The sequence below is a fragment of the Nipponia nippon genome, unplaced genomic scaffold, assembly GCF_047370975.1.
Source record: "Nipponia nippon isolate SJK-2023a ecotype South Korea unplaced genomic scaffold, ASM4737097v1 scaffold_10, whole genome shotgun sequence".
Lineage (NCBI taxonomy): Eukaryota > Metazoa > Chordata > Aves > Pelecaniformes > Threskiornithidae > Nipponia > Nipponia nippon.
In genome coordinates, this window is record NW_028262291.1 from 31,581,191 (window position 1) to 31,593,636 (window position 12,446).

The 12,446-nt window shown below is 43.3% G+C and overlaps 1 protein-coding gene across 4 annotated transcripts in view; it reads left to right on the plus strand.

Moving 5' to 3' along the window:
• DPF3 (double PHD fingers 3) overlaps positions 1 to 12,446 on the plus strand; it is a 200,846-nt gene that overhangs the window by 117,714 nt on the left and 70,686 nt on the right. For all 4 annotated transcript variants that reach the window (XM_087746422.1, XM_087746419.1, XM_087746421.1 and 1 more), the window contains one exon: positions 2,043 to 2,180. In XM_087746422.1, coding sequence (XP_087602548.1) covers positions 2,043 to 2,180 — 138 coding nt within the window. The remainder of the gene's footprint in view (positions 1 to 2,042; positions 2,181 to 12,446) is intronic.

Here is a 12,446-nt window from a genome sequence, read left to right on the forward strand (position 1 = left end):
AGCTGCCTCTGGTTTGATGATTACTTTTGTGTTACACTTTTTCCAGTATTCAAAAAGTGGGGACAAAGTCATACAGAACTGTGGGTGTCTTGCTGTTGGACTCCCTGCAAGCATCTGTTCCACTGCTTGTCCTTTGCTTTGTAGGACTGCAGAGGAGGAGTTTCCCTCTCCAGAATGCATTAGAAGAATACACAGCTGGTACTAGAAGAAGGGAGACCAAACTGATATTTTGTGGAGAGCACGCATCTAAGAGCAGTCTAGTTGTTCAAAATGTCTGGCAATAGAGTTAGGATTTACAGATGAAACAAGGGCAGATGCTTCAAAGAATGGATGTGCATATGTATCTGGGCATTTTATTTCTTCCCATCTTTCGTCCCTCCCTCCTGCAGGAATTCTCATTTCTAAATCAAGGGCATTCAAAGACTTAAAAAAATCTGTGGCTAAGGACACATTACACTTGGAAAAAGCTTCTGTCCTGTTATGACTATATCATCATCATCTTGCAGAATGGAGAAAACTGTGATAAAAGTATCTAATATTCCATACGACTCATTTATATCATGAGGTCGTTGTACACGTTTCTAATAAGGCAAAGTATTTACCTTGAGGGAGTTTACAAATCAGCTAGGAGAGATGGAGAATTAAATATGTTATCACACTAGGCTTTGATTGACAGTTTTCTGTCATCTGTTCCTGAATGTGGTCCATCAGCTGCTTTTTGTGAGCAGTAGCAGAAAAATATAATAATGGAAGTTTTACTTAGATGTAAATTAATAACTGGGGTGGGTCTTTTTGATTTTTTTTTGTTTATGGAGCCTTATGACATTCCCAGACTCATGTGTCTGGGGAATGGGAAGTAACTATCTATACACATTGCAGGATACATTTTCAGTATTGGGGCTGAGTGAAGTTTTTAGGAGTGGATGGTGACTTCCCCCTTGGAGATTTTTTCAAGGGGTCTAAAAACAAGGCAGAGAATTAGAGACTGCACCACTTCCTTCACTTTCCTAAGCAAGCTATGCAGGACAGACTGCTGGGCATGCAGTTTATTCCTGTGTGAAATCCTTGAGGTTAATAAAGTTAATAAAGTACTGAAAATGTGGCTGGGAGTAAAAATTTGCAGGAAGGGCACTAAGCTTCTTTGCCTTTGTTTCCTTATCTTTTAAAATGACAATAATTGTGTTTGGTAGACGAAATAGCTGTATAAAAGAAAATGGACATTCAGAGACTGCTTTGAAGATGAAAAGAGATAACTTTTAGAGACAATAACATGAATTAAAAACTTTATAGAAACTGAATTTGTATGTAATGAATCTTACGATGAAGCTTGCCCTTGTGGTGAGCTCCCTGTGAAAATGTAGACCTTTCATCACCCTGAATTGTTTGATCCTATTCTTAATATCTGTTGACTTAGTCCTAAAATAAACAAAAGTTCAGAAGAAGGATTCTCTGTCGCACATTGTATTATTTATTGGGATGCTGAATATGAAATTTACCTGGACAAAGAAGTATCACCACTAAATGTTCTTCTAGCAAGAAACTGTGGATGATTTCCAGCTCCTTGTCTTGACTGGGAATCTGTGAATAAAGCTATTTATTACCCTTTTACAGAAAGCCTTTTTCTGAGAGATCAGTAATGAAGAAAATAATGTCCTTTCTTCTCAGTCCGGTTCCCATTGCCGTGCATTGTGCAGCACCAACATGGGAACTGGCGTTTCATTTAATTTTATGTGCAATCTTCTTAGTAATCTCAGCAGACAGGATTAGGGCCGTATGAGCTGCAAAGACTGAATGTGCAATTTGCCTAGGCCTGTAGGAAGCATGGTGGGAAGAAAGCTTGTGTGGGGACGACCGGCTGCAGGGCTGCCCTTCTGTCACCTTTCAACAGCATCAGTTGGAAGAGTTTTGGGCAGGCGTGTGGAATGTGTGGTGCTGCTCTTGGGGGAGAAGGGACCGTTATTTGAGAGGATGCTGCCATTGCTGCAGATCACACTGATGTTTCCATTCTCTCTTCCCCTCCCTCATATCTCCTTTCCTCCCAGTCTGTGGCAAGCGTTACAAGAACAGGCCTGGGCTGAGCTACCACTACGCTCACACCCACCTCGCCAGCGAAGAGGGTGATGAAGCCCGCGAGCAGGAGACCCGCTCTTCCCCTGTCCACAGAAACGAAAACCACAAACGTGAGTAGTATTTTCCCTTTGCCTTTGAGATCCTTTTCAGGGATGTTGCTTCCACCCTGTCTTTGCCTTGCAGAAGCTGGCGTGATTGCCTGGCTCTGTTGTGAGTGATTGGGACTTGGATGCTTGGAGCTAATCAGCCGCAGCTCACACGGGTGCTGGCTCAGCTAGTCAGGAATTCATTTCAAACCCAGCATTATCTCTGCAGCAAGTCACTTTTCCATTACTGCTCCTGTGGGGAGGAGGTGGCAAGGAGAGGGGGGAAAAGAAGAGATGCCCAAGCCATCCGTCATCCAGCAGCCTCCCAGTGGCTGTTAGCAGCGATGTCGAGGAAATACACATCCTGTTTGAGGGGGCTGTCTTTGTTTTGCCTTTGAATAAGAGACATTTATCCATGTCTTGGTTTTTTAGGTATGAAATTCACAGCACCTGTCCCACTTATCCCTGCATCTCCTCGCCAAATGGCTTACCCTCAACTGTACCAAAAGCCACTTCTTAGTTACAGTTTGAGAAAATCTATGAAAAAGCATCAGTACTCATCTCCAAGGAGGACAGCTGGAACATGAGAGGAGAGGAGAGTTACGTGCTTAGATTCCCCACACTGGTACAGGGCTGAAAGAAATCTTAGTGGTCCGTGTGGCCCTTCCACTGTCCTTCCTCTGCTTCTTAGGCATAGAACTGGGAGTCAAGGAGACTGTGTTTTCTTACTGATTTTTGCAAGTCTCTAAGCCCCTGTTTCTCAGTTTTCCAGTGTGAAATACTATGTGATGGTTGCTTTCACCTTGGGATTTGTGTAGATGCCTTTGTTCACTTTCAAAAAGTCCTTTCAGATCACCGTGTGAACTGTGTCATTTTAGTTCAAAGTAATGAACAATGTGGACAAAGCAATAAAATGCTTATGGGAAAAAATATCCAGGCAAACACTTTGTAATACATTAAGAAGAACTGGAAGAAATATGGAAGTAGGAAAACATTTCCTTTCTAAGCAGGATAATTGATAATTGTCCCCAGGGAGGTGTGGGAGGTGGTTTCCTTCCTCCGAAGCATCTGCTGCTAGCCACTGTCTGAGCTTGAAGGGCCGTTTAGTGTGATCCCATTTGGCAGTCCCTATGTTTCTGTCACTTTTGTGCTCTACCTTTTAGTTATTCACATGTTTTGTAGGTTCACAGCAAAAGTAATTTTGACTCCTCCAGCTGTTGATAAACTTGAGCTGTCAATGCACTAAGAGGGACTGCTTGGGCAGGCTGGAGAATGTCAGTGTTCAGCCAGTAGCTTTTGTTTACTTATCATTTACAGCATCTCTGTTGTTTGTTTTTTCCTGTGTCTGCAGTAGCCAGTAATAGTTGCATATCTGAGGGGCATATTGCAAATCTGTATTGAATTAATATTCAATATCAAATGCCCAAACAAAGAAGGCTAGTGTCCCCTACCCTTGCTTATCATAGACGCCAAGGGCAGTCTCAGTCCTTATGTATCTGGTGCTTAGGAAATGATAGAAGTTAGCAAGAAGAGGAGCTAGAAAAGCTGTGGAAAGGTTAGCAGCAGCTGGCCTTTGCCCATGGAAAGAAAGGTATGCTCTGCACTACGGGAAAGGGTAGAGCAGGAGCTGCTTGGGCTTGTGTTCCCCCAGAGCTCCTGTGTGATGCATGTGGCAGAGGGAAGCTGCTAATGCACAGATCCCCATACAGGTAGAAGTTTATGGCCAGTGGGGTAAACCATCCTGAGATCCAGATTCCTGAGCAGAAAAAAATCTGCTTAACAACCAGCCAGGAGCCAGTGAGGTACAGGCAACAGCCATGCGAATGTGAAGAACACCCCTGGGGAAAGTCCCAGACGCCGGAAGGTAGCTCTCCCAAATGGCTTAGCTGTCGCAGTGGCTGTTTGTTCCTTTTTGCCTGTTTATTTGTTTACAGCCTTGAGCTCAGATCTCGCATCTTTGCTCTTTCACTTGGCTATATTTAATTTATGCTGCCATTTATCTTCCATGTGAATGCTAATTGTCCACATTGCTAATGTGCAGTCATTAAATGGTCCCTTTGTACAGGGGGATGGTGGGGAGCCAGGGCATCAGATCTTCCTCTCCCCTAAGAACTGCTAGGCATGTGTTATGAATTAGATTTGACAGGTCTGCAGTGTCGCAGGGCTCGGGCTTCAAGAATCCTCTCTGCATGGGCTTGGGGGGCGGGAGGGGGGAGGGAGGGAGAGAGGGAAGGCGGAGGGGATGTTAATCCAAACAGCTAATCCGCAACCTACTGAACAGGAGGACCAGAGATATGGTATAGAGCAGGGTCTGGTTATTTGCTTAGCAGTGTGTCAGAGAGATACGAGCAGCCTGATTTAGAAAAGGCAAGGCAAATTCAAACCAGCCATTTGGAATTTGCCGTGCTATGGGAGGTGAGCACTGGGTCAGCAAAGTTCAGGCAGGCGGCTGCAGTATGGACTTCCTTCCTTTGTACCCGCATTGCCTCTGCAGCCTCCGCTCCTTGCAGTACCTGTGGTAACAGCAGCCGTGCTGATGCAGGAGGGAGCTTTCTGGAGCAGGGCTTCTGCAGGATTCAGCTATTGATGCTGTGGCTGGTGCCAGCTCAAGAGCAGATGGCCTCTTGTCTTTCTGCACACCCAGTCCCCTTTACCTTTACTCTTCTCCTCATGCAAAGACCAATTGGGTAGTTCAGTAAATTATCCAGGGACTGGAAAAGAGATAGGAATATAGGAGGAACCTACCTGAAAATAGGAGGAACCTACCTGAAACTGAGAACCACTGAATAGATGTGTATCAAAGAACAGGGACTGGCCCAAGCCCCAAGTCTCGCCTCCTTGGCACATCTCGTTGTCCTTGACTGTTGTGGAAGGTTTGTTTATTTACGTGTCTCTCTACTTCTGGCCTTCTTCCTCACCTATAGATTACCCTTTGCAACATGGAAGATAGTTCAACAGTCTTCTCTGGCCTTTGCCTTTCCTAAAACATCTTAGCCTGTGCTTTGTTTGAGCTTTAGTTGCTTTGTTTGTATGTCTTATCTAGCCCTTTGACGCAGATAAATAGCCCTTCCTCAGTGCCTAGTCTTGCCTCTGCCTACGCACACATTTTTTTTGACCTACTCTCTGATTTTTTTTACCTGAGTATGGAACTATGAAAAGGAAATTATAGAAAACCCTTAAAAAAGTCAACTTGCCCCTTCCCCAACTCCACTAATAAAAAGAAATGATCCCACACGATTCTCAGCCTTTTTTTCTGCTGGCTTTTCCTCCACATGTTGGCACCGAGACCGTGAGATTTGTGAGCCCAGGGTGCATCCAAGCCTGCCACAAAACACCTGCTGTTTTATTCCATCTCACTCCATGGGTACAGGCCAGCTCCAAGGGCAGCTGGTGCTCACAAATTTTGAGACACTTCTGATATAGGAATTACATTAGACTTCCATCTATTGAAATGTGTGTGTGAATGAGTGCACTAATATAAATGCCCTTCCTTAATTCCTGGGAGAATAGGACAGTGTGTCTACATGGAGAAAAACTTCCTCTCCTTTAAAGGAGCAGAGTTTTCAGTGGCATTTTGCTGTGTGAAATGTTGGTTACAGGCAGCTGTGCAGTAAACAGCAACTGAACAGATCTTATGCCCACAAGCACTTTGGCCAATGACAATCCTAAATAAAGCACATTGTGCAGGCTGCCGCTGGCCTAGCTGCTCTGTGCAGGTTGGTCCATCCTGCAGTACACGTCGTTAATGAGAATGCAGTCCTGTGCCCTGCTGTCACTCCGCTAGCTTGTGCACCTGACCTGCAAAACCACCTGTGTATGTTATTTCGTGGCATCAGCGTGTTGTGCCCAGTTCCATCACAGATTTTATGATGTGGATAAATCTCTACTGGAGAGACCAGCCAAAGTTGTTTGTGTACTCTAAGCATAATTGGATACCCAGTCTCCAGAGATAAAAAATTAATGTGCTAACCTCAGTGTGCCTCCAAGCTGTCCTCCAGCTCCCCCACACAGTCATCTTTGAAACATTTTTATTTCCATCCAGGCAGGGGGCTGTCCATGAATAAATGACGAGAGTCAGCCCCTCAGTTGGAGACGAGCTGTTTGTTCCTCTCCACAAGCAGCATCAATTTGAAAAGCTACATCAGGCCTACTTTTTCCCTGCCTCAGTGCTGATCCTCGCTGGGGCCATGGTAGGAGCTACTTCTGAATGCAAGGATGCATCAATGCTCACCTTGCGACAAGATACCCTGCAGCAGGTGACTTTTCAGTGAACATATGTACATTACCTTGAGTTGACTTCTCATTAGTTTAATCTGTTTGGGTTTTTTGTTTTCCAGAGCTTGTTTTCATAAGGAAAAAGAGTCAGAACACTAAAAGAAACAGTAGTGATTGCAGAGTTTGGAACTGCGTAACGATTTCCATTCAAACCCTGTTTGCAGCTGTAAATTTCTCAGACTTTTGTGCCTGTGTTTTGGGATGCTGAGGAAAAAAATAGATTAGTTGTTTAGAGTTTTGGAATAGTGGAAAATCCCAAATTTGTCTCCTACGTACAGGGACCCACAGGGGACTTTTTGTTGTTTTGTTTGGTGTTGTGGGTTTTTTTTTGGTAGTTTGGGGGTTTTTTTGGTAGTTTGGGGTTTTTTTTGATATACTGCCTGGCCAGGAACTGAAATGTTGTTGTCAATGTGCAACTCTCTGAAGAGAAGCACCTAGTGCTTCTCAGTAGTTTATGGGAAAACGTTTCCAATTTGACTAATTAGTTTTTGAAAACCATGTGTTGCTTCAATAACATGTCAGCTCTTGAGGCGCAATGGTATCATTTATGTATTTATAATTTTTTTTTTCCTTTCTTGCTATCTCCTTGTTTTTTTTCTCCTCTGTGTAGAATTTGTAAAACCCAAAAGTTTTGACTGAATTGAACTTAGGTGCTCTGCCTTCTCACACTCCTCCAGTGAGTAATTTCCAGGTCCAAAGCCTAGAACATGTCGCAGGGACCCATTTCATAACACTGGCCATTCTTACCCAAATACTGAGGGATGCTGCCGGACCGGGCTGTATATTGAGCACTATAATCCCTTCTTGAGTTCCCTGAGCTAATGGGAATAATGCATTTCAGTGGCCAGAGGCCAAGTCTCAGGAGAGGTACCCCTCAAAATCAGGAAATCTGTATGTTAACATGTCACTCTCTTGTCTGCCTTCCCATTCTGTATCTCCTACTGTTTACTGTCATGAGGCACTGGACAGTTACAGTGATTTATTGTGAACAGTGGGATTTTGGCCCATGCTTTAGGTGTTCCTGCAGACGACTCCGTAAGATCAGTGCACAGACATTTCTATGAAGTGCTGCCTTATGGTGCAGGAATGCTGACTCCCCAAATCTACAAGATCTGATCAGTTGATTCTGTATTTTCCTAGCTGTACCTTCCACTGCCCACCTCCCAGCTCATTTATTAGCTGTTCAACTTAAGGGCCATATCGATTCCTGTAAAAGACATGATCAAATGCTCTTCCTTCCCCCCCATTCAGAGGCTTCCTCTGACTCCTACAGATGTACCTCCTTCTTGTAGCGTTTCTTGTAGCTTGTAGTGGTCCCTGGCGGTGCCTCTCCATGAGCAGGGGCTATAGGAAAGGCAAACCTGTCAGAGTTACTAAAAAACTGTGCAAAGGCAATAGCTTCTTCTATCCCCACAGCACCATTAACTCAAAGTGGAGATAAAATCTAGTTACTAGGGAGAACTGGCAATGCTTCGGGTGGGTGGTTTGCAGTACCTCTCTCAGTAGCGTAGCCTGCTTCTCTGGCTGCCAGCAAAGGGCATGCCCGTGCTGTGCGGGGGAGTGCGGCATGGGGAGCCTGAGCTAGCGGAGGCCCATCGCACTGTGCAGGCTGATTAGCTTGACTCTGGGAACAGAACAGCAGCTGTTTCCCAGTGCTACACCCAAGTTCAGAGCTTATTTGTTTGAATACTGTGCCACATCGACACAGATGTGTCGCTACCAACCTAAGCTGCACTTACAGCCTGCTGCAGCGTCTCTGTATCAAGTGCCCCAACACTTCCCAGTTTGGGGTTAGCCAACACGCTTATCTCTGGTGTTAACGGCAGAGTAAACATGCCCAGAGAGACTGGCCATTTCCTCTCATTCAGTTTGATTTACATTTTTTCCTGGAAAACGGCAATGAAAAAACCCTGTACTTAATTCACTGGCGAGGAGGCCGCAGAAATGACTGTGCACATCTCTGTCTGGCTGCGTACCTATGAGAAAGCAAGAGCCTTGAATGCATTTCAGCTGTGCTTGGCCTGTTGCTCGCCACACCAGGGGTTATATATATATGTTTTTCTTTTATTGTTCCTTTCCAGGGCAGGGTCTAGCCCTGAGCACAGAAGCACCTCCACAACCCACCTCTCTGCCCCCCACCATTGCTCATTACACCCCAGCAATGACCGGGGCAGAAGTGGGTGCGTGCCCTGCCAGGCATCTCCCTCCTCTTCCTTCAACAAAAGCCACAGTCCAAATGCCACTTTTCTTTTCCCTTCTCCTTAAAGCCCTTTTTTTAAATTTAATTATCACGTTGTAATGCCTTGCACGAGCCCGCCTCTCCTCCACCGATAGGATGCATTTTGAGCAGCAAATGAAGGGGGCCGTGCTGCAATTCCTTACAGCTGAGAGATGAAGCAATAACAGGTGGCAAGGCCAGAGGCGGCCCTGGCCGGGCACTCCGGTCGCCATGGAGATGGGCCAGGCCTGCCAGGGATGAGCGCTGGCGGCGGCAGTAGTGGGGGGGTGAGCGAAGGCCTGTGGGGACACTTGGGCTATAGGTTGGGATTATATGTCATCAAGTCCTCCAAGGGGCTTGATGACTGCAGGCTCAGGCTCTTGCCTGGCGTTTTGCTGCGCCGGCGGCCAAACGTTGGACTTGCACTTTGACAGTGAGAAAAAGGGAGGCGTCGGAAAGGAAAATGGGCCCCTGTCTCAGACAAAGAGTCTGGTAGATTTAAAAAAAAAAAAAAGCAAATCTACCCCTTTTCCTCCATCACAAAGTCCATTGACTTGATTCAGGCCTACACGCACGTTCCCGTGGTCTCTATTGTGCTCTGCAAACTTTTGTTGCAAACAGAGTAAATGGCCTGATTCAAAGCCTTTCGAATTGAATTGAAAACCTCCAGTGGACTTTATTGGTTTTGGATCAAGCCCAGAAGAAACAGGTAAGAGCTGGACAAAATGTGCTAGGAAAAATCCCTTTGGGAGTGCATATATGTTCGACTGTAGCCAATTCACTGTAATCGTTTTAAATAAACGATGCACAGCCCCCACCCCAACAGCGAGGCATGCATTCTACTCCTCATTCTCCACTGCCTTTCCAGTAGTGTGGATAGGATAAAAAATAGGGAAAAAATGCTACCAAACCTAGATGCACATCTTAAACCATGGTTAAGTATTATGCTGTATTACCTACAGGCTGAAGAAATATATGTGACTGTGATTTGGTACCAAGGAACAGAGAAACCAGTTTTTCTTTTAAGCACTGGTTCCAGCTCCAAGTTTTTAAAGATCGTGATCCAAATCATCAAAATAACTCCACTGAGAAGTCAGAAAAATTACAAGGTTCTATTTATTTGGGGGTTTGTCTGTATGTGTTTAAGGGTCACATTTTGAAGGAAAGTTATTTGAAATATCTGTATTCTGAGTTTTCTGATTAAAAATCAGGGACAAGAATTGCTTCTTCTAAACTTGCCTTCCATTCAAGATATTCTCTGCAGCCATGAGAGCTAGAAAACTGAGATTCTTATTGAGTCACGTGGCTCCAGGAGATGATGTAGAAAAGAAAAATCCTAATTTCTTGATGTTATTTCTCTAGAGCAGCTTTCTTTTATTATTAAACTGAAATCATGAGGAAGATAACTTCCAGGTTTTTTGATTACTTGAGGAGGGGAGAAGGGAAGCTAGAACTCTCTTTAGAGCCCCTGCCTTCAAAATCAAGAAGGCACAGAAGTTATTTTAAATACATAAACTCAGTCAATTTGTTTAGCTTTTTAGGTTTTGTCTACAGAGCAAAGTTACTCTGTGATATACTACAGAATTTATTTAATTTACAGTACTTATTTTGCAAGAAGACTCCTGTGAATGATGGTACCATATTTTAAGTAGGTCTTTATTCTGCTTATCTTGATATAGTTTGAAATTACCTTAATTAGGCTAAGAAGAAAAAATGTATTTCAGAATAAGCGCACACCAAAGTTATTTGGAAATATTGACTTCATTCTCAGTCTGCATCCTGTCTTCACATGAATCAGCTTTCAGGTACAGAGAAACTATCATTTGAACTGTGCAGGTCTTTCTGTGTGTCTCCTTAATCCATTTGTAAAAGTATTTTTAAAAATGGTATACTCTATTTATTTTGGGGCAGATGTAGATGAAGACAAGGCCTTTGATGAAACTAGAAAGTGACACCAAGTTGAAATGGCAAGAGGCACTGATTTAAATACACCCTCTATGAGCACACCTTAGCTCAGGCAGTACGCCTCAAAGCTCCTCAGAGCTTTTGATCTGTTGTTGCAGTTTGTAATGTAAAAGAAAATCAGAGGAGCTTTGAATAAGTTAGGACAAGACCGTGGTTGGTTTTCAAGGCTTTGCCTTAAAACAGTTTCTGATTCTGGGTGAACATTTTTTAGACAAAACCATTGGTTGTAGTCACCTGATCCCAATGATTGAGCTAGCAGTGAGTTACTTCTCATTAGCTGAGCTATCGTCTGGCTTAAGCTAGCACCTTGTACTTTGTGATTAACGTGTGCAAAAAGTGGATACCTAGTTAATTACTATGTCTCAGATGAAAAGCAGCTACACATTAGTCCCTAGTAATTTAATTGCTTTCACCTGTGAATCCATTCCCATACTTACTTTTGTAAGTAATTTTATTGATTAAGGGGTGGGATTAGGGTTGGGCTTTTGGTGCATGATACCCTTCTCATGAATATTGCACATTATATCTTGCTATCTTTGCTTTGTTTATTAATTCCCTCATCATTTGTGAACTACAGTAAAATAGAATTAAAGACTCCAAGGACGTACACAAAAAGAAAAATCCTTTGAAAGTAAGAACTCTGCTTACTATCATCTGGAAATCTCTTTATTCTCAAACCTACTGTGATTTAGCCTGGGGCTTAATTCACTGTACAGTACTGATCAAGAAAATAAGCTTGAGTCATGTTTGATTCTAGTTTTTGCACCTGTTAGAACAAAAAAACATTGAAGAGAGTAACATTGCCTGGCTTATTTGGCTCTAGAGATACATCATTTAAGACATCATTGATGTAACTGCAGGAACTTCTCATCTGTGTCTGACTTTTTAGGCCTGATATCTCTTATCACACTCAACTGAGCCAGGTCCATATTTATGAGGGACGAGCAATAGATGAGCACATAGGCACTCACATTAAAAATTAAATTAAATTGGAAGAAAAAAAGAAAAAAGAAAAGAAAAGAAAAGAAAAGAAAAGAAAAGAAAAGAAAAGAAAAGAAAAGAAAAGAAAAGAAAAGAAAAGAAAAGAAAAGAAAAGAAAAGAAAAGAAAAGAAAAGAAAAGAAAAAGTAGATGATCAAACCCCATGCTTATTCCCTTGCCAGTAGTCTAGGAGAATCCCTTCAGCTTCATCGCAGTCAGGGAATACCCTCCACCTGTCCCACACACCGCAGACAAATTGATCAGTATAAGTATTTTCACAAGGTCCCCTGTCTCATTTCCAGTTTCACAGTCAGTGGATCTTAGGGTCATAAGCTGCACTGGAAAAATTTAAGTCAGTATATGCAGAGTATTAAATCAATTATACCATTCTGAGCAGTGGTAGAAGTGGAGCTCTTTCCTGTGTCCGCTGGCCGGCACCTTGAATGCTTGTTTTTATTTGTGGCCTCACCACAGAATTGTGTGTTTGTGAGTAAGCCAGTTCATCACTCTATCTCCAAGTCTTTCAGCTGTAAAATGCAATGCTGCCTCCTCACCAGAGACTTAATTAGGGCCCACCAACACTTTGGTTAGAGTCAATGGCAAAAGAGGCTTTTGACCTCACTGAGGGTTAATATTAGGATCTTAGTATCTGTAAGGCACTTTAAGAAACTCAGATGAGAGGTGAAGTAATGTAATAAGGAACAAAAAAAAAAATCACTGAACGTTGCGCTTGCTGAGTTTTCATTGCACATGGCCTGTCTGTAGATGCCGCACAATATAAAGAAGTAATTACTTAACTTTTTCAGAATGGGGCTGTAGTGGGAAAAATAAATGCTACAGAGATCTGCTTTT